General features: G+C 41.3%; 5 protein-coding genes across 7 annotated transcripts; 4 read left to right on the top strand and 1 right to left on the bottom strand.

The window, feature by feature from the left end:
• The first annotated feature begins 2,362 nt into the window (after window positions 1–2,362).
• LOC134180037 (tRNA 2'-phosphotransferase 1-like) lies at window positions 2,363–4,269 on the top strand. The gene is made up of 7 exons (XM_062647108.1): window positions 2,363–2,433; window positions 2,512–2,766; window positions 2,846–2,944; window positions 3,587–3,659; window positions 3,719–3,775; window positions 3,829–3,942; window positions 4,004–4,269. Exons 1-7 carry the CDS (start codon window positions 2,392–2,394, stop codon window positions 4,021–4,023), a joined length of 660 nt encoding a protein of 219 aa, XP_062503092.1. The 5' UTR covers window positions 2,363–2,391; the 3' UTR covers window positions 4,024–4,269.
• Window positions 4,270–4,669: 400 nt separating this feature from the next.
• Window positions 4,670–12,931, bottom strand: LOC134180499 (sec1 family domain-containing protein 1-like). Of its 2 annotated transcripts, XM_062647666.1 has the most exons (27): window positions 12,875–12,931; window positions 12,732–12,805; window positions 12,581–12,669; window positions 10,541–10,631; window positions 10,351–10,473; window positions 10,208–10,295; window positions 8,383–8,472; window positions 8,162–8,217; window positions 8,000–8,088; window positions 7,843–7,942; window positions 7,693–7,771; window positions 7,562–7,631; window positions 7,408–7,498; window positions 7,269–7,348; window positions 7,126–7,207; window positions 7,008–7,067; window positions 6,912–6,948; window positions 6,788–6,855; window positions 6,642–6,721; window positions 6,518–6,586; window positions 6,143–6,218; window positions 6,025–6,078; window positions 5,554–5,606; window positions 5,245–5,281; window positions 5,119–5,184; window positions 4,984–5,055; window positions 4,670–4,922 (listed from the first exon to the last, which is right to left on the bottom strand). In XM_062647666.1, the coding sequence occupies exons 1-27, from the start codon at window positions 12,903–12,905 to the stop codon at window positions 4,890–4,892; spliced, it is 1,938 nt and encodes a 645-aa protein (XP_062503650.1). In that variant the 5' UTR covers window positions 12,906–12,931; the 3' UTR covers window positions 4,670–4,889. The 2 variants fall into 2 exon arrangements, 1 of the variants encoding a protein (XP_062503650.1); XR_009970011.1 differs by lacking the exons at window positions 4,670–4,922; window positions 4,984–5,055; window positions 5,119–5,184 and having other exon boundaries at window positions 5,247–5,281; window positions 6,143–6,192.
• Window positions 12,932–12,950: 19 nt separating this feature from the next.
• LOC134180501 (protein chibby homolog 1-like) lies at window positions 12,951–13,633 on the top strand. Of its 2 annotated transcripts, XM_062647670.1 has the most exons (3): window positions 12,951–13,152; window positions 13,216–13,331; window positions 13,399–13,633. In XM_062647670.1, the coding sequence occupies exons 1-3, from the start codon at window positions 12,954–12,956 to the stop codon at window positions 13,483–13,485; spliced, it is 402 nt and encodes a 133-aa protein (XP_062503654.1). In that variant the 5' UTR covers window positions 12,951–12,953; the 3' UTR covers window positions 13,486–13,633. The 2 variants fall into 2 exon arrangements, with proteins under 2 accessions (XP_062503654.1, XP_062503652.1); XM_062647668.1 differs by having other exon boundaries at window positions 12,951–13,331.
• Window positions 13,634–15,173: 1,540 nt separating this feature from the next.
• LOC134180500 (tubulin alpha-8 chain-like) lies at window positions 15,174–17,715 on the top strand. The gene is made up of 6 exons (XM_062647667.1): window positions 15,174–15,345; window positions 15,484–15,561; window positions 15,887–16,243; window positions 16,298–16,621; window positions 16,701–17,060; window positions 17,185–17,715. The coding sequence occupies exons 1-6, from the start codon at window positions 15,340–15,342 to the stop codon at window positions 17,479–17,481; spliced, it is 1,422 nt and encodes a 473-aa protein (XP_062503651.1). The 5' UTR covers window positions 15,174–15,339; the 3' UTR covers window positions 17,482–17,715.
• Window positions 17,716–18,001: 286 nt separating this feature from the next.
• Window positions 18,002–19,884, top strand: LOC134180237 (CST complex subunit STN1-like). The gene is made up of 9 exons (XM_062647342.1): window positions 18,002–18,240; window positions 18,441–18,536; window positions 18,693–18,848; window positions 18,908–19,022; window positions 19,081–19,105; window positions 19,160–19,300; window positions 19,356–19,469; window positions 19,532–19,595; window positions 19,667–19,884. The coding sequence occupies exons 1-9, from the start codon at window positions 18,102–18,104 to the stop codon at window positions 19,834–19,836; spliced, it is 1,020 nt and encodes a 339-aa protein (XP_062503326.1). The 5' UTR covers window positions 18,002–18,101; the 3' UTR covers window positions 19,837–19,884.
• The last annotated feature ends 427 nt before the right edge of the window (window positions 19,885–20,311 follow it).

The raw sequence follows: 20,311 nt of genomic DNA, 5'->3' as shown, positions 1-20,311 counted from the left end.
GTGACGTAAAGTAACGTAAAGTAAAAACAAACACCTGCTTGTGTGTTGGAAATGTGATCTTCCGAGACACGCGTACGAAAGGAAGCCTTGCTCAAACCCCCGCTGTGTCTAGTGTCTTCGGTCATTTCAATTTCTATTTTCGATTTTCTATTCATGTTAGAAATAGAAAAGCGAACCGCGCGTTCAAGTTTCTGGTTTTGAGCACATAGGTGCCTAAAAATCAAACTTTAAAAGATAAATCTAAAGATCACAACAATCAAACATCAAAAGATAAAAACCATTTTACAAAAAAATATGAAAAATTAAAAATTAAAAATTAAAAATTAAAAATTAAAAGTTAGAATAATAGAAACAAATTTTTAAATAAGAATGCAAGTAAAACATTAAACATTAAAAATTAGAAATTAAAAAAATTTAAAAATTAACTAAAAATTGAAAATTGAAAATTGAAAATTAAAATGTAGAAAATTAAATGGACGACCATCCACTAACCCACATAGGTGCCTAAAAATCAAACTTTAAAACTAAATCTAAAGATCACAAGAATCAAAACATCAAACGATGAAAACCAATTTACAAAAATAAAAGGAGAATAAAAAATTAAAAATTAAAAGTTAAAATTTAGTAAACACAAAAATTTAAATAAGGCAAGTAAAAATTAAAAATTAAAATTAAAAATTAACTAAAAATTGAAAATTAAAAAATTAAAACATAAAAATTGAAATGTAGAAAATTAAATGGCCGGACCATCCACTGACCATTCTGGCTAGAGAAGACGTTATTGTCAGGATGTCCACAGCAGAGCTGTCAGACAACACTAAAGCCTGGTTCACAATATTGACGCCGACGTCGACATCGACAATAGAAATGAATCCTATTCCAGCGTCGACGTCGGCGTCAACATCAAAGGATGCCGCCGACGTCGAGGCGGTTTCTTTGAAGTTTGACGTCATATGTGAACCAGGCTTAAGAGCATGCACCTTGCATGACGACAACTATGCTAATAACCGTCTAATTGTCAAGGTAATTGCTCCTCAATTCATTCTAATAGGATTCTACGCGTGCCTTTGTAACAACATATTTTCGTATCGCGTTACAGTTTGACCAATCAACACACCGAAAACCTACCACGTGAAGAACATAATATGTTACCAGTCCTTCTCCTAGCAAGTAGAACAAAAAAACACTTGCCAAAACACGTGGACCGCGCGCGAGGAGGAGGACTGGATACGAGTCTAACTCATTACAGCATTTGAGAGTCATTACTGGGGGAGCATGACAACTATCTAGAGTACGTTGCCTCTAGTACGACAATCGACCAATGCTGCAGTAAGTGATTCATCATAGCAATAATTGTATGGCCCGTTACATAATTATGTTTACTTACATTATGGCGTCAAGTTTACTGGTGCAGCAAACATAACCTCTTTGTTTAGTTGTCTTTCATAGGCACAATGCCTTTCAGACCAATCCATACATGCTGGCCAGTCACATTAGATAAAAACTGGTTCTCATCAACACTGCTTATTGATGTCAAATCAGCTTGCATAGTTAAACAATTGCTGCGAGCTGAAGCCCACGCTAAAGACTCATTGAACACTCCTTAGCAAGAATTATTGAATGCTGTCCAGCCATCTTCGCAAATTGTTACTGAATAAATAGATACAAATTCCAATGCATTTCTCAAAGTTATAAGTTATTGCATGCCTGGGAGGCCGAGGCTAGTTGCAACGAGGGGTAACTATTACGTGCTCAAAAACAGCTCTGTGGAAAGTCGTCAACTTCCAGAAGTCGCGTCTTGCTGTTATCTCTTCTGTGTGATTGTTGTGATGTCGATCCTCAAGCAGAAAAGCTGAAACCGCGATCCTGTGCTATCATCCAAGCCGCATTTTACGAAGTCTTGGGCTACAGTATTCCAACTCTCAAACAGCGGCGTCACAGGCCTTCCATAGTTGGGGGGGGAGGTACAAGCATTACACCGACTTCAAAAGTTGTAGACTCAACCCTCTGTCTCAATCCTCGTTCTCGCTCATCGTAGAGGAGAGACGTGAGGGAGTGGGTCGAGTCTGACCATATCCGGGATTCGGACTTCTTGCGTTTTCTTTTCTAGCCTCGGCCTCCCAGACCGTGTACATCCTACTCATGCAAATCATGTGCATCAATTTTACCACGCCCCCATATTACCCCCACTCTACACTTTCAAAGATAAAATTTCAAAATGCGTGTGTGCAAGCTTCAAGTGTACTAGGAAACAAAATCAATACAGTGGACGCCTAAAACAACAAACGGCTTCCAGACCCTAATTTTAGATTGTTTGACAAGGTCGCATGCGCACTAGCCTAATAGTATCACATGACGCAGCTTCTTGAGTACGTAGTTTCTTTTACAGTTATGGCAGAAAAGAAACCAGGACGGTCTGTACACAGTCGACTGGTATAGAGTAAACTAAACTCCGTTCTACTTGTTTGTTTGTTAGCTTACTTAGTGAATCTGTTGTTGTCTGGAAGGCAGAGTGGTCTTGATATTAAACTCTCTAAAAGCCTTTCCTACATTTTGAGACATGGAGCGGAAAAAGAGGGTATTCGACTTGACGAAGGTGGGTTTGCATTCGTAGACGATATTTTGGCTCGACCACATCTTAAACGATTTACATTCACTGATGTGGAAAGAGTTGTTGCTGACAATGATAAACAGAGATTCTCTCTGATTATCGACAAGGACACGGGCAGATCTAAAATCAGAGCAAATCAAGGTCACACACTGGAGGTTATAGCTGACCATCTCGTTTTACAGCAACATGTATACTTGTATGGATCGATAAAATCGATGTGCACTTGTGTGCTAGATACCAGACCTTGAGCTCATTCCTCTTACAAAGCCCAAAGAAGTTCCAATTGCAGTACATGGCACATATCTGAGATCTTGGGAAATGATTAGGGTACAGGTACGTATTGGCACATTCGTGTACATGAATATATACATGGATCATAAATTTAGAGATCTATACATCTACAACTATGTGCAATGTGATCTCAAAACAATGTGTTATCGAACATATCTGTGTAATCAGTAATGAAATCAGGGTGCTAGTGTAAACCTGGGGTGGACAAGGTAAGTGTAAATAGTTGAGAGCACTGATCAAATCAGTTTTATCTGCATAAACATCACTGACATCAGTTCAAATTCCAACTTTATAGTAATATTTTGGCTATTAAAAAATGAAAATTTAATGGTGCCTCATCTGTCTTGGTTTACATGTTCAAATACATGATTCATGATATTCTTTGGTCTTGAAACTGTTGCTACCTATTGACATGACAAGCATATTGTTGAATTTTCACTGCAGTAAAGGAATTTCCATTTGATCAAGTACCAGTCAGTGACAGTTTTTGCCTGTCAGTTTACCACAACCTGGAAACTCAACTAGGCACAGTGACACCAACATTGCCATATCCTAAATACATGTGCAATAGAAGTGCTCACCTGCACACGGTTATTCAATAATTGTCTATAATATAAACATTGCTTGTCCACTGGAAGTCACTCACTTTTGTCATTACTATCTATGATATCTTCACTCTACTAGGGACTATCTCGAATGAAGCGTAACCACATCCATCTAGCTCCAGGAGAGCCAGGCGAGTCTGGTGTTATTAGCGGTGAGACAAATCTCCAGTAGTCAAACGTCAATATCATTGCTAACCTCAGTACATCACAGGCATGCGGAGCAGTTGTGAGGTTCTTATTGGTATCGATACAGCAAAAGCTCTAGAAGGTTTGCTGTGTCCTCTTAACATGATAGCTGTAATTCATGAACAATTTGTGTAGCTGGAATCAAATTCTTCAAGTCAGCAAACAATGTAATTTTGTCTCCTGGCAATGAAAAAGGTCTCATTCCACCAGAATTCTTCAGAACAGCTGTCAGACTAAAAGGGCAAACTAGTATGTTGACATGATGTTTCTTAGTTAATACTAATACTAAGTTGTGTTATGTTACCGCCAGGAGAACAGTTGGAGTTCTAGTTGCTACATGCAAGTCTATCAGCTGCCACTCTTGTCAACAATATTAATGACAAATTAATAATAACATAATAATACAATAGTTTGGGCTGTTATCACTGCGAACAATCAATTCTGAGAACAAATTTCCACAGTTCTACCTACCTACATATACTTGCCCGGTATAAAATTCCTGGCCGAGATGTGATTACTTTAGCTTATAGTTGGTTCATCAAGCATCATTATATTATAAATAACCTTCATCAACAACTCAGTAAGAATATACAGTAGTACTAAACTTCAACTGCCCCTAACTTTCAGTGCAACCTTGTATTTGGGTTGTCCTTGGTGACTCATCTAAGGTGCCACTTCACGCAACGCAAAGTCAGTGAAATAACTGCCTTACAACAAACGCCACTTGTCAGGAAAATGTGTCCAATTCCAATACATTCTTGTGTCAAAATTGCAACCACCATGCTATTTAGACCAATTTGATGAGGTTGCAATGGTAGTCTTAACACTCACACCTACACAACTAACAGAGTCTGCCTAAACTGCACCCATAGACAAACCCCTAACATTCAAGTCGTTTGATCCCAAACTAGACCACAGTTTGGCATGCTCTATCATAGTCTTTGTCAGCGTTCCATCAAGAAGAATCAAACAGGAGTGACTGGTATCTCCGTAATATACAATACGCATATTCACTTTGCAACGTAACAAGTACAAAGATGCTGTTTGATACATTGACTCTTTCAAAGTCTCTGTAACTCAACCACTAGAGAAATGAATATAATCCTCATCACAACTTATAGTTGTGTCATTCACTATAAATATCTCTGACAAAGGCACTGCCAGTTGAAAGACAATGGTTGACTCACTCACTTTCTCTACCAGTCAGATGCCTTTCCAAGCCGACTGAGCTATTACACAAGCATGTAGTTAAGTTTTAATGAATGACAACATGCATAAAATATAAAGAACCTGAGTGAGAAAGTCAGTCGATTTAGGTAGGTCAGTTGCTCCATACGTTATCTTCTTATTTGCAGGCTGCTTCTACAAATGTATATGTAACAACCTATACAATGATGTGGCTCTCTTGTGTTGTGTCTCACTCACTCTGACGCTCTCAGCGAGGTTCTGATATTCAACGTAAGTGCCACCACCAACCATAAATACCATTGCCTACAGCAAATCAACCAGCATTGTGTGAAAAGATGTGGCTAGCTGTTGTGTTAGTATCACCTCTACAAATGGCTGACGATTGCGTGGCATAGAAGAGCTAAACAAGACAATGCCAGCGTAAGTATAGTAAATTATGAGAAAGAAAATTACAAACATTGCAAGACATGTAAGACTACAAGATATATATATATATATATATATATATATATATATATATATATATAATATCGTGTGTGTGTGAGCATGCGTGCATGTGTGTGCATGCGTGTGTGTGTGTGTGTGTGTGCACGTGTGTGTGCACGTGTGTGTGTGCACGTGTGTGTGTGTGTGTGTGTGTGTGTGTGTGTGTGTGTGTGTGTGTGTACGTACCTGTTGACAGCTCTCACCAGTTTTGGATCAAAGTATCGATAGCCATCTACTTCCTAAAGAAATATTGATACACATAATAGCACATTGCGTAGACAAAATAGATAACAATGTACAGACAAACAATTTCTCAAATGCAGCTGACAGACAAGAAAACTCAAACACATAGACAGATAGACAAACCAAACAGACAAGCAGATACGAAAATGGATAAACAGATACACTGCATGCAAATGACTATTCCAGCTAGATCATGAGCCATCATCACACGAATAGTTGCTAAACGATGACAACATGGTGACTGGAATGTTCATATAATCAACAAGCAAATAGTTAATTAAACTAATAACCAGATGGACAAACATGCACAGTGATCGACAGGTGGATACACAAAGATGCACACACGTGCACACACACACACACACACACACACACACACACACACACACACACACAATAATCAACAAAGCTTACAGCTGATGACTTCATGTCCATTAGAGCATCAACAATTCGTGTAACTGTCAATTGCTATATCGATCACACAACATCTGCTTAGTGACCCACCAACATACACGAGCTCAAAGCTGCTCACCCGTTCACCAATGACCAAGTTGCGAACACCTTCCATAACAAACTGTGAACCTGTCGTCATGAGTTTTGAAAACATACTACCCAAACAGCACAATGTAATACAACACACACACACACACACACACACACACACACACACACACACACACACACACACACACACACACACACACACACACACACACACACACACACACACTCACACACACACTCACACACACAAACACACACACACACACACACACACACACACACACACACACACACTCACACACACACTCACACACACAAACACACACACACACACACACACACACACACACACACACACACACACACACACACACCATAAAGCAACAAGCAAGGCATATCTCACCTCATTGCTCTTGTTGTCGAACTGCCAGTGCTGCGACGCGTTGAAGGAGCAGCAAGCTGCAAAATAGTTCTACACGAAAAACGTGCAATACCAGACATCAGAATTACGTCAGTTAACTTCTTACTTCCATCTCTTAAGATAATCCAATGAAGACAGATCAGCACCGGCTTCTTGCAAGACTGTTTTGTATTGCTCTAAACTTTCCTACGGCAAACAGTATCCACAAGTGTAGGTAACACAAACAAGCAAATTGCAGTTTCGATGTTGTACATCGGACATTTCTGCTGACAAGATGAAATACATAAGGAACAGACGCAGTTTGTCTTCGGTATTTCCATCTAGAGTCACCGCACACGTGACAACAAGATTGTTGACAAAACACATTGTGACTTACTCGCCGGATCAGAAAGAATGTCCATAAGCGGCTTGTCCTAAACCAACCAGCATGTAAACACATGACCAAACTTGTACAACATTGATATCAACTAACAAGAGATGATTTGCTCATTAGTTTCTCTTCCATTTCAAAAAGAAAATCGAGTCTCCGTACCTGTTCAAATATATCTATTGCACTAAATCAACATTCAGGCAATCAAATGGCTACGTACCTTGACTTCCTCGAGTAATGCTGTAGCTACGTTCGTGTGCATGTCCAACATCTTTTTCCTCCCCATTAGTTCAGGCAATGAGCTACATCAATACACTCTTATTACATCATTGATTCAACACAAAGTTACTGAACGAAAAGTACCTGACAGCAGACGTCAATCTTGCCGTATTGTCTGACAAAGCACCACTCACATCGACATCTGATGCATTCTCATCCAACCCCTAAACATCAATCAACCAAGTTAAAACACACCAAACAGCCTCATCCTCAGCTCATTTACCAAAGCTCCTTTCAGTCGTTTCACTTCGTCTTCCAATGCTCTGTATTGGTCAAGTTCTGTCTGTACAGCCTCGGCGACAGTCGGAAATGGACTGAAAATATTTGTCATCACGTATTGCAACGACATAGAAGAACGTCACAATTGCAAATCAAACCTGAATTTGTGCACTTGCCAGAATTTATTACTTGTGTCTATCTCATACGTCTTCTGTTTTGTTGCATGATCTTACATTCAATCAATATCTTACATTGTGTACATAAAAACCTGCACATCGATATACAATACGTGCAGCAGCAGCAGCAGCAGTAGCAGTAGCAGCTTCACTTGGTTTCTCTTTCACCACAACTCTGTTCAGACTAAAATCCTACAGACAAACCAATAACGTCACACTGTGTTGCGATTTTCAACTTTTCAGGGCTTGACAGCACATCATACCAATAGATCGTGAATCATAGCTTGGTAAATCCATGTGTGATGAAGGCACGTGGCAAGATCAATGTTTCGGTCAAGAATGATCAACAATGGTCGTTGAAAACTGTAAAGCACATGCACAGTTACTGGTTAAGTAGTCTACTAACATCTGCAATGGAACCTAATCTGTCCTCCTGCTAATGCAGGCTCAGCAGTGAAAAGACTGTTTCTTGAATCACGCAAGTTTTCTCGTAGTTTCTTGTCCAATGCCTAGCAATCAACACAGACGACACAAAGCAACATGAGATCAACTGTTCAACGACTAAGTAATAGTCTACGTCACCTCTGCTACCATTTCTGCAGCATTTCCAGTCGGACAGCGAATAACAGGTACTGAACCTGACGATACAGAATAAAAAATTAATTGCTAATATTGCAAATAATTAAACTAATTATTTATTGTTCAATCAATGTTTATTTAATAAGATATTAAACAGACTTCTTGTGGAAATCGTCTCTGTACACCTTACCAAGGCTGTTCGCAATCCACTGAGTAATGCTTACCTAACGTTACAAAAACGGAAAACAGAGAGTCAACAATGATATCTCTAACCGCTGTGATATCCGTGTCTCGAGCATCCGGTCTATTCAAAGCTAAAATCCATTAAAGAAAACTATTAAAACAACACAGAAAATACCATTAAAATTAACAAACTGATAGACATCCAAAAAGATGGGCAGTCACATGACAGATTAAGCCACTATTTGTTGATTCATAGTTTCTCATCAGAAGTTCATCTCAAAATGATGCAGGCAGGTGGACCATATGTTATGCCATTATTTCTTCACGTACTTCTTATATGTACTGCACAGAATCAACTGCGGGTGTCCAAGACAATGAGTATTAATTAATATCAATAATCACTTGTTCAATACCATAACAATGAAGCACTACAGTGCAAACCCTCTGCATGCCATACCTATGCAGCTTGATTAACGTCCACCAAGTTACGTAAACATACGGGACATCTATTTGGTCACATGACTGGCCTGCACTACTATACCTAGCGTTTCACGCGTTGATAATAAATCATCAAACGTTGCAGACTGTTTCATACTAGTAATACATCCACTACTGAGGAATGGTCTTCTTTGTTGTCAAACCATACCCACAAAAGTTGATCAACCCGGACCTGTTGCTCATGAATCAACGATATTGCGCATGCGTAATGGCAATAATGGTGACTTCATGCAGGGCATATTTTTCCATGTGGGCGTTGATGAGAAACTATGAATCAACAAATAGTGGCCTTACTGTTGGTCAAACAAGCAAACAGAAAGTGAAGTAAGTAGGCAGGTAAGACCAAGAGTAGGCAGTAAGACTGATTGGACAAGATTGTAACTTTGGATAAGGACAGGCCAATTAAATTTCTTGATACTCGAATCCTCAAGTCCAGTTTTGAGCTTGAACAAACAATAGAGACAAAAAATTAATGTGACCAAGCGCAATGATGTGCCTGCTACAGAGGGTTTGGTGCATGGTGTAGAGTAGATTGTAATATATTGGGTGTGGATGAGAGTATGCAAGCATATGGATGGACAGTATCACTGTCTCATAGAGAAACTATTGGTCCGATGTTCATGTCAAAAAATCCAAGCATCAAGAAAGTTAGTTAGATTGCCCAACCAAAGAGGTCGTCCATATTTCTCAGCATTTTCACGAGCATTTTCACGAGCGTGCAAAACGTACACTGAGAAAAGGAGTAAAACTGGGCATACGCTTTGGAAAAATGCCGTTCTAGTGCATTCATTGGACATTTTCACAGAGGCGGTTCAATGGTTGCACACAAGTTCGTGAGGTCAAACCAATAACCATTGATAATATGTACTAGCAGTTCACTGTATCCGGGTTAATGAGCAATATCTGGACTTTTCTTCTCGCCTCATGTCTTGATGGAGAACGTAGAAAGGCTGGAAGAGTTGTCCAACTGTGCAGATTCTGTCCACACATACCCTGGCAACGCCTATCAGCATTTTCCAACGCTTTTCAAGTTTTGTGTATCTAGATAACAGTTATGGCAAGCAAGATGCTGTCAGAAAGGCACAGGAGTTTTGGAAGGTTGAGAGTGATGAGAAGGATTTTATTTTGAAAGAAGCTTTCGGAAGCTAGAAATGATGACAAAAAAAGAGAAAAAATATCAAGTATGGGCCTATTGCATCAAGTATGGGACTACTGAAGCATGTTAATAGTAAATCAGCATTTTTCGGGTACGCTTTTGGGAAGGGGTAGGAAAAAACAAACGGTTTGTACGCTCGTGAAAATGCCGAGAAATATGGATGACCCCTAAGTAAAACAACAATGTATACACAAGCAAACACCAGTACTAACCATAATACGACAATGCCTCTTGATCATGATTTCGTAAGACAAACAAATCGTCCTCTAATGAAATAAAGTTGAGGTATTGGTCAAAGATCTAACAAAATTGCGATTAATTTCACGATGCAGCACATGATACAAACAATACAAACTTTGTTAACTTGTGCAGTGCAATTCGCTTCTAGCGACGCAGCAGCCAACTCCTCTAATCGATCTCGACTTACGGCAGAAATAAAGTTCAAATAGACTGAATTATAGAGTTGATTACGAAAGTCCTAATCATGACACACAGTAGGGATCATTATCAATTGTTTCCATTACTAAAGCAAACTTAGCATTTACCTGACAAATTCTAGCAATATTAGCTCGTGTGGGCATTACAAAATAGATAGCAGGAGCATCAGGAACACTGTCCCTGTCAGCATCAAGTAATCTGCACACAGTACCAATAGGAATAAACAAAAAACGATTATACAGCATTGATTATTGATTTGCTTCGGTGCTTCTAGCCAAAATTTGTCCACACCGAGCAACGATAATTGGGTCATAACGACATAATAGTACGTCATTTCTGGTTTCCAGATTTTACACATTAGAATTGATGCTTAAATAAACACTGCCTGTCATGTGTAACCTATCACTATCTACCGCACCTTATGACGTGCAGACCATTAGATGGTCTAACATAAAAAATTAGGCAAAGACTCAGCCTTGTGAAAGTTAAGGGTATGTCAAAGCATCCATGTCTCCCATAACACAGGTGTACATACATGTAGCTAAAACCAGTAAAAGAGAATAGCACCGTGCCAGAACACTGGGCTGAACAGTGAGTATCTACAGAGTAGTTGTTTTGAAAAGGTGCTTGAGATACTGTACAATGCTTTGATTTCGTGTAACTGGCAAAGTCGAGCAATTTTTTCTCTCAACTGACAATGAACCCTCCCAGCCAGCAAAATGCTGGCTCTGGCACTGTTTCAACGTGTAAACGTTAGTGTTAAATTAAAACAGCATTGAAGCTGTCAAATTGAGATTGTCAATTCGTCCATTTATCCATATATCGTTGCGTAATATTCAGGGTTTCCCCAGGATGTTCTAGCAGGGTGCCACCCCGTTGGATTTTGAGGGTGTGGTCCTAAAATATTTGCCAACAAGGTGAGGAAATTTCTGGATCTCAGGACTCTACACGAGTATGAATATTCTATGTATTTGTATGCATACAGAAGACACGTGAAGAGGCCAAGAGAAATAGGGTAGATGTACCTGTACAGCTTTCTCACAATGTGATCTGCGAGTTCCGCCTTCAGACCCGCCTTGTTTTGACATCAACAGGCCAACACGCATTTAATTGCATTGTATAAGCGTCATTGGTAAAATTGGTCTAAATTAGTTGTCATGGTTGCCTCCCCACTTTGCAGTGAAGATCTCTTCACTGTCCATGCTAGACATCTAGTTTGATCTAACTTTTGTTATCAATTGTTCTACTGGTTGTTCCATATCCCGCATCAGTAGCTCCATCAATAATATTAACCACATTACATTAATATTAATAATCCACCCTGTTTAATTTTAATTCTGGGGAAACCCTGGTATACAACTTAAAGTAAACCGCATTTCGGCAAATAGTGCCCTATGCTCAAATTGTGCCTCATACTCAAATAGTGACCCTATAATGAAATAATAATGCCCCATGCTCGATTAGTGCCCCACTGGGGTAGTATTCAAACCCAGTTATATGCATACTATCAATGTGTACGTTCTTTGAAACGAAATGAACACCCAGATAGTCACTGACTGATAATGAAGATTCAACGTACGAAACAGGCCAGAAATACGACTCAAGTAAAGTGAAAGTATCCAGGACACATACCCGTAAGACTGCATCTAAGATTACATTTGGTTTGTTCGTGTTATTTGTGTAGTCTGTTGCATTTTTATACACAAATAATGCACCAGCCTTTGTGCTTGCAAAATAATAATGCCCCATGTTTCAAAACTATGAAAAAATAGTGCCCCGTGGTTAGCACTAATCGTGGAAATACGGTACGCAAATTTCCTCCAAACAGAAGTAGCAGTTATATGTCTCATTGAATGCACAGAATCTGTTTTATTATTTTAAAATGTTTTTATCAAAAAGGTTGTTTCAGTTGTGACTTGTCAAAACAGATTAATCCTAGAAAGTTTTATAAAATCACTTTTCTAAATGTTAAAATATTTTTCAATCATCAAACGTAATTTGCACACCAAACGATTCAATCCACTAAATTTCTATTAATTAATTAATTGATTAAGTATTACCATCATGTCTTGCACCAAATTTTCATTATACAATCAATCAAAGCACACAGTCTATACACGCGTATGCACTACAACAGACAGACGCACAAATGCAGTGTGACTCCCAATTCGTGAAGTTCTGGAACAGTTAGGAGTGGAGAGATAATATCCAAGCCAACTTTGTCATATATCAACACCTTAACATACAGTTAAACGTGTCAGCAGCCGTCTAAAGTACTCATTTCGCACAGAGTGTCACCTTCCACGACGGAGGATCAGCAGAGGAAGTTCGGGGCCCGGATGACGACTGACTCAACATTCGTCTAACGGCATCTAATAAGACAGCACGTGCAATAAGTAACAAATAACTGCAAATAGAAACTATAACAACGTCGAACGTACCCTTTTGTCGTGACCGCAACGTGGCGGCCATTATCACCAGCTAGTTCATATCAACTAACAATCGCCATAGCAACCAGTTATGCCTCTATTCGGAAGGAATAAAGGCTTTGTTCCGAACCAGAAGACACCGAGAAGGAAATCAGCGTCTCTCACGAACTTGTCCTCTCTCGATGACAGCGTCTATTCACAAAACGACTTACAAGTTGACGGTGGGGGCCCCATACGGGTGTGTCTAGGTGGTCAAGAGCTCGTGTTTGAAGACGGAAACTGGATAACAGGTCGTCGATTTGTAAAGTCGGGCTCGTTAGATCGACAGTCGTTCTATTTATTTTGTGTGACAGAGAGCGGCTCGGGGGCCGAGAGTTCGCGCGAAGTCGTTCGATTGAAGAAGCACATTCGAGAGCTGACGGAGGAAAACAATCTGCTTAAATTCAAGAATGAGTTGCTACTGGATATGGTAAGTTGAACGCGGTTCTGTCCGCGAATGTTGTGCTCTGTAGCGTAAAGGTACGTATGGTGTCCAGTTGGTTGCCAGTAATGCTGACAGTCTGGTGCAACAGAAGGAATTGGAGGCGTTGAAGGCGAGACGTGGCGGAGGAACGAAACGATGAACGGGAATGAATAGTAGTTTTCGTTATTTTAGGTTATATTCGTTAATTAACGCCCATTTCATATAGTTATAGGTATAGACAGTATGTGATGAGTATACAGTACATGGTCATACATCAAGTTTTGATATTAAATGTATGTAAAGCTGTACATACACTTGTCGGAAACACTGAAATAGGTAGTTAGATGTTAATGTGTGTGTGTGTGAGTGTGTGTGTGTGTGTGTGTGTGTGTGTGTGTGTGTGTGTGTGTGTGTGTGTGTGTGTGTGTGGTGTCTGTCTGTCTGTCAATACATATATTTCAAACATGGAACTATTATACATCACTGCAAAGTACATAACTATAACTAAAGTCCAACACTAGTAACAACATAAAACTTGCAAACTACATACGAGAGGCTAGACTCTAGAGCTAGGGACAAGATAGGCAAGTCAGAAGAAATGAATCCAAAGAAGACCAGGAGATGGCGACGACAGAATCCGAGAAGACGCACTAGGCCACGAGGGCAAGGTAAGGCTGCGATAATCCCAGATGCTGAAGTCACAAGATGGACGACAAGACGAAGAGGAAGATGAGATGATGACGACAGAATCTGGAGAAAACGCACTAGGCCACCAGGGCAAGGTAAGGCTGCGATAATCCCAGCCTTACCTGTCTGTCTGTCTGTGTGTCTGTCTGTCAATACATACATTTTCAAAGAACAACACTATTACATTCTAGTCTGGCCCAAACGGCCTGTCTGTCTGTCTGTGGCTGTTTGTTTGGTTTTTCCTGTTGCCTGCCTATCTGCGTGCTTACTGCTCCTATCCGTTTTGTTGTAGTCATTTCTTACCCAGTATGTCTCCCTCCCCGTGGTTTGAGTAGATACTGTTACAACAATCACTTGAAAACTGTTCAAGAGAAGTGTAAGTTTCTTATTTTCTATGATAGTGCCAGGTTGAGAGTCTGTTTTCATTCATACTGGTCCTTAAGCAGGTTGAGAGCAGTGAAGCTAGGAGCTAGAAAAAGGTGTTGGTGCAGAGATAACAAAATATCTACATTTGAAATCCATCACGATACATGACTGTGATCAGAGCAACTCTGGCTAGAGTATCAATGGTTGGTATGTGTGCTGTACCTACATCCTTACTTTGGCTTGAGGATTTTCTTGTTGCCAAACTCGCAGCCAGTTTTCCAATTTCCGAATTTTTTGTTCAAAACCAATCAGATACCACCACGCCTTCCAAAACTGGTGATGCTAGGCCTCGTTGTGCTCCCAACGGTACAGTACTCCCTGCATCACTTCAAGCACATATTGCAATGTCACAATTAATGAAGAAGCACTAAAGTGCTGGACCTTCAGCTGTTTGTCCACCTTGAATCTAATTAGTCAGAGCCAATTAAGAGCGTGAGAAGAGGCTGAACACATTGTCGACATCCGATAGCTACTGGATACCTCTTGATATGGCATGCAAAGACTCGCACATAACAATAACATAAGCGCATGCGCTACATTCCCATCGCAGAGGTACCGTACAACCCTCCTCAGGATATTACTATCGGCATTACGGGGGAGCGGCCCATTCTGTTGAAAAGCGTCTACCCTCTGCAGAAAGTGCGGACAGGAAGTGACTCACAGCAGAGTCAGCACGGCCAGCGTGGCGGTATTCTCACGTGACCGCAAGACGGTGACCGCCTTACTATTTTTGTACCGGTTACACAATGCACAACGAAAGTCTACATAAGATGACTACATCGTTCGCTGCGTTTAGTTGGATTGGTGACCTGGTGCATTGCAACACCGACGGACACCGCAGTTCGCGTGCAAAATTACCTCCGCCTTCATCTCTGTATTCATCTCTGTACTGATCTCAACAATGGGGGTAAGCTGTGGACACAGTAAACATGAAATGCAGTAGGCTGTTACTGCGCATGCAGTCTAACAGTTTTCTCTCGTACAAGGCTAATAGATAGACGAGGTTACGTAGGTACCGCATAGCATTTGCTGTTTGTACTTGCAGAGAGAAATTATATCACTACATATTGGTCAAGCCGGAGCCCAAATCGGCAATGCTTGTTGGGAGCTCTACTGCTTGGAGGTGAACTGCATGGCCGTGACAGAGCGATTAGAATTATAGCTATCTGAAAAGTTAGCCTCGGCCTCCCAGACAGTGTGAAATTGGCGCTACACGGGTATGGAAGGCCGAGGCTAATCCATATGGCTCTGATCCAGACTCTCCCCCTGCGTTCCCCGTATGTCACTCTGAAGCGGGGAGAGATTGGTACAGTGAGGTGCTTGTGTACCAAGGTCTCCGAAGAGGATTGACAATCCGGGGAATGAGGAGGGTGGAGTGAGACTGGGTCGAGTTGTTTAGTAGAAAATATCTGTTTTAGACATGACTTTACTGCCTATTGTTAATGTAGCATGACATTACTCCAGAAGGATGCCTAGTTCATCCCCAAGACTGCGTCTCCGACTCTACGTTGCAAGCTGAATCACAGCAGACGCCCACAGTCATGAATCAACTAGTTCACTCCCGCTCTGGCTCTACCAACACGTTTTTCCATGATACCGGTCACGGCAAGTACGTTCCTCGAGCACTGTTCTTGGATTTGGAACCGACGGTTGTCGATCAGATACGAACGGGTCGATACCGAAGTCTGTATCATCCCGACCTATTGGTGACCGGCAAGGAGGACGCTGCGAATAACTTTGCCCGAGGATATTACACCCTGGGACGGAAAACGGTAGACTTGGCCTTGGAAAAAATCAGAAAATTGGTAAACACTCTCTAACGACTTTTGTTGAATTTTCAAGCACTGAAATTTATTTAGGCCGATCAGTGTGATGGGCTACAAGGTTTTCTCGTATTCAATTCGTTTGGAGGCGGTACGGGGTCCGGGTTCGGTGCCCTGCTCGCTGAACGTCTTTCCCGCGAATACGAAAAGAAAACGAAGCTTCAGTTCTGCGTCTACCCGGCTCCGAGACTAAGCACGGCGGTTGTAGAGCCGTACAACACGGTGCTTACGACCCACTCGACACTCGAACACTACAGCTGTTCGTTTCTCGTCGACAACGAAGCGTTGTACAATATCTGTAGCCGGAATCTCGATGTAGAGCGGCCAACGTACACTGATATGAACAGACTGGTGGCACAGGCAAGAACTATACATGATAATGAGACACCGAGAATTACCTTTCGTAATTGAATTCTGTCTTTTTGTGTTTGTGCTGCAGGTGGTCTCGTCTGTGACAGCTTCTTTGCGTTTCGACGGCATGCTCAATGTCGATATGTGTGAGTTTCAAACAAATTTGGTGCCGTACCCTCGTATCCACTTCCCTCTTCTGTCCTATTCTCCCATACTGTCTCACGAGAAGGCGTACCACGAGTCGCTTTCTGTGGCTCAGATGACACGTGACTGCTTTCAGCCAAGCGTCGGTCGGATGATGGAGTGTGAGGGAAGGCGAGGAAAGTATATGGCGTGCTGCGCTCTCTACCGCGGAGATGTTACGCCTGCAGAAGTCACTGCAGCGTTTAGTACAGTCAAGAGAGATAGAAACGTCCAGTTTGTCGACTGGTGCCCGACAGGATTTAAGGTAAGCTCGCTTTGTTAATTAAACAATCATTACAATGTTAGAATAAGTAAAAATTGTTGCTCTCGTTAATTCGTTTCTTTGTTTGTTTTTCCCTTTATTTATTGTGTTCTTTCTTTCATTCTAGGTTGGAATCAACAGCCAGCCGCCAGTCACGGTAGCGGGTGGCTCAATGGCTCGAGTTCCTCGTTCCCTTTGCATGATGTCGAACACGACTGCTATAGCTGAAGCCTGGTCACGAATCGACCACAAATTCGACATGCTGTGCTTCAAACGCGCTTTCGTGCACTGGTATGTGGGAGAGGGAATGGAGGAAGGGGAGTTTACCGAAGCCAGAGAAGACCTGGCAGCTCTAGAAAAGGACTACGAAGAAGTTGCACAAGACAGTTGCCTCAACAAGGAAGACGACGACAATGAATACTGAGTATGCAACTAGCTATATTAGTCTACACTGTCTGTTTCATCTTTATTACGTCTATTCGTCTGCTGTTAGTGGTTGGTACACATTTCTGCACGTGTAGTAAAACCGTACAGCACTGGAGTATAGCCTTTAGATACAAATTCATACAGTACAGTTTTACGATAGATATGGCACTTGAATCTGTCGAAAAACGTGTATACGGATACGTGCAATGGTTGTTTAGCGCCAAACTGTCAATTACGAGTGTCCTAGACCGGTACCGCTCCTCGTGATTGACCTCCCTGGCTACTGCAATGGCCAGGTAATTCTCCCCTGAATGCATTGCCTCACTTTCAGTCAGCGAATTTCACCCAGAAATGCCCGTAAAACAGAATTTGAGCTTTAGGGTCTCTCCTAACATTATTTATTGCATGAACGCAGGTCAGGCCTACGCGCGCGGTACGGAACACTGATAATCTACGGTATGGCAACCGAATGTCCGGCTAATACAAAGTTGCTAGTAAACGACTGCTTTCTAAAGTCATAATAACTCCTACCGTTAGCATCTCATGATTCTCATCTTGTCCTTGCATTGAGCCTCGCAGTCCAAGCTCAGTCCGCAGGTTCATGTCCCGTATATTGCGATGACTGCCGCCAGCTCCGCATGCTATTGTTACTATCCTCCCCGTCTGTGGGGTCTGGACAGTCTGTACTGGACACACGTTCAGTTGAACATCGTTGACGTTCTCGAATTGCCGGAATTTCCCGGTCAATCTGATTTGGGTAAGGAACTTGGCGCGCTCGAGTAGAATGAAGGAATTACCCGCAACTACAGTAACAACATTGGTGGGACCGAATGATTTATTTTGGAGAAGCATGTAGATGCTGGTGTGTGTGTGTGTGTGTGTGTGTGTGTGTGTGTGTGTGTGTGTGTGTGTGTGTGTGTGTGTGTGTTAGGTTGAGTCTTTTTCTATCATTTGAAGGCTACTATTGTTTGGGGAATCATCCAATTTCCAGAGTAGAAGTAATGGGCGACGTCGTACGTCTTCATGGCAAGTCTAGAAATGTAGTATTTGAAGGTTGGTTGTTAATTACACACGCGCGCACACACACACACACACACACACACACACACACACACACAAATATATAGATATGCACTCAATTACATAAAAGCCAAGCCAAAGTGTCATCATCATTGTCAAGTGGTACCTGCATGCTTATTCTCTTTCCAGTTGATGATGGGACTGGTGTCATATCTTGCTGTCTCTGGAGACATGAAAAAGACAGTGACGATGATGTCCCAAAGTTTGGTCTTGGTCAGCTTGTGACTGTCCAAGGCCGCATAACACTATACCGAGGCAGTAGGCAAATTACAGTGGCAGCTGTTCGTAAGGCAATACTCCAATTGCTACTCATACATTTACCACATCGTACCCTATTCTTTCAGACTTTGAAACAGATGTTCATGCAGAGTGTAGGCATTGGCTAGAGCTTGCACATCTGAAAGCATCCGTATACAGCAAACCATTCGTGGTGCCAGAAGATATACCAAAAGATTCAGGGTGAGAGTGATCAACAACAATGGTCTTTCCTGTTATTCTGTGATCCAAGTCTTTGTAGATGGAATCCTGCCTTGGCTAAAGAGGTAATAAGGTGTCCTCTGGGTTTTGCTGTCAACTTTCTTTTGAACGTGTTGTAGTGTGAGTCAAAGGTTGAAGTTAAGGAAGCAATCGTGGGATACCTACTAAGAGAGAACATCAGGGAATTTGCCTTTGCCGACCTTCAAGAGGAGCCGCTTCTTATGGCCATAGCAGCCGATGCAATTTCAACTGAAACTGATGTAATCCGTCTTAGTTCTTGGTCTTCCTTATTGGGATGTCACTGGTTGTGCACAGGTGTCAACAGACAAACTAACTGCAATGATCAAACATGTCTTGGCATCAGCGACTCGCTGCCTGGTGGATGAGGGCTGTCTGTTTGTTACTGACTGCTCTCTTGACCGATATGAAGTTTGACATCGTATTGGTTTTGATATCAACTGCCACATTGTATTCTGTCTTAAAACGGTTAGGTAATTGATCACGAAGCACTAGTGCCTGTTGTACTCAGCACAGTTCGAGATTTGCAAATGAAAGGTTTGGTTATTGGATGCTGTCCCTTAATAGCTTGATGTATGTGTAATTGATATGAAATCTGCATTGCTTAGGAGATGGAGATAATGTTGGTGTGCACCGTGAGGCTATCATAAGTGCACTGCGTTCAAGGCAAAGGCTGTGCAAGGTCAAACGAGAAACTTTCATTCAAACTATTGAAAATTTAATCAAAAGCAGTGAGTTGTATGAAGTAGAGAGAAAACGATACAAATTGATTAGTTAACTAATAGAAAGAGAGACTTTGCTTATTTCAGTAAAAATAAGTCCTGAATCTATTGTATTTGCTGCTGACATCACGGTAAGGAACTCACCTAGGCAACTAAACTACATTGCCACACATGTACACTAAAGTCTTCTCCCTAACTAGTTTTAAGAGCTTATGTTGCTGTCTGTTGTACTTCTGCAAGGATATAACACTACAGACGTTTGTGGTAGCTACAACTGTTTTAATTAAGTCTAGTGCTAATTGTTGAAATAGGATTCCATGCTTCAAGACTGTACAAAAAGAGAGTTTGGATTTTGTTTGAATTCTGCCTCTTGACAATTGGTAGAGTGACGTAGGAAAATACTGTTTAGCATACTACTGTAGCAGACGTTAATTCACATGTGTCAGCATACAGAATGCAATACCGAATACAGTCTATACAATCAGTTACATCTAAGTCCACTGGGTGGAAAACATTGCAGATTAAAATCTG

Source organism: Corticium candelabrum, chromosome 5, assembly GCF_963422355.1.
Source record: "Corticium candelabrum chromosome 5, ooCorCand1.1, whole genome shotgun sequence".
Lineage (NCBI taxonomy): Eukaryota > Metazoa > Porifera > Homoscleromorpha > Homosclerophorida > Plakinidae > Corticium > Corticium candelabrum.
This window is presented reverse-complemented; position numbering and strand designations above follow the sequence as displayed.

Coding starts and splice junctions, on each gene's coding strand:
- LOC134180037 (XM_062647108.1), top strand. CDS start 2,392: ATGGCAGAAAAGAAACCAGGACGGTCTGTACACAGTCGACTG. Junction 2,434..2,511: donor GGTCTGTACACAGTCGACTG/GTATAGAGTAAA, acceptor TCTGGAAGGCAG/AGTGGTCTTGATATTAAACT. Junction 3,660..3,718: donor CGAGTCTGGTGTTATTAGCG/GTGAGACAAATC, acceptor AGTACATCACAG/GCATGCGGAGCAGTTGTGAG.
- LOC134180499 (XM_062647666.1), bottom strand. CDS start 12,905: ATGGCCGCCACGTTGCGGTCACGACAAAAGG. Junction 8,218..8,382: donor TTCCGTTTTTGTAACGTTAG/GTAAGCATTACT, acceptor CTGTATCGTCAG/GTTCAGTACCTGTTATTCGC. Junction 4,923..4,983: donor CGACTGACTTTCTCACTCAG/GTTCTTTATATT, acceptor CTTGTGTAATAG/CTCAGTCGGCTTGGAAAGGC.
- LOC134180501 (XM_062647668.1), top strand. CDS start 12,954: ATGCCTCTATTCGGAAGGAATAAAGGCTTTGTTCCGAACCAGAAGACA. Junction 13,332..13,398: donor ATGAGTTGCTACTGGATATG/GTAAGTTGAACG, acceptor TATGGTGTCCAG/TTGGTTGCCAGTAATGCTGA.
- LOC134180500 (XM_062647667.1), top strand. Junction 16,244..16,297: donor TGGAAAAAATCAGAAAATTG/GTAAACACTCTC, acceptor AAATTTATTTAG/GCCGATCAGTGTGATGGGCT. Junction 16,622..16,700: donor TGAACAGACTGGTGGCACAG/GCAAGAACTATA, acceptor TTTGTGCTGCAG/GTGGTCTCGTCTGTGACAGC.
- LOC134180237 (XM_062647342.1), top strand. CDS start 18,102: ATGACTGCCGCCAGCTCCGCATGCTATTGTTACTATCCTCCCCGTCTG. Junction 18,849..18,907: donor AATTACAGTGGCAGCTGTTC/GTAAGGCAATAC, acceptor CTATTCTTTCAG/ACTTTGAAACAGATGTTCAT. Junction 19,023..19,080: donor GATATACCAAAAGATTCAGG/GTGAGAGTGATC, acceptor AAGTCTTTGTAG/ATGGAATCCTGCCTTGGCTA.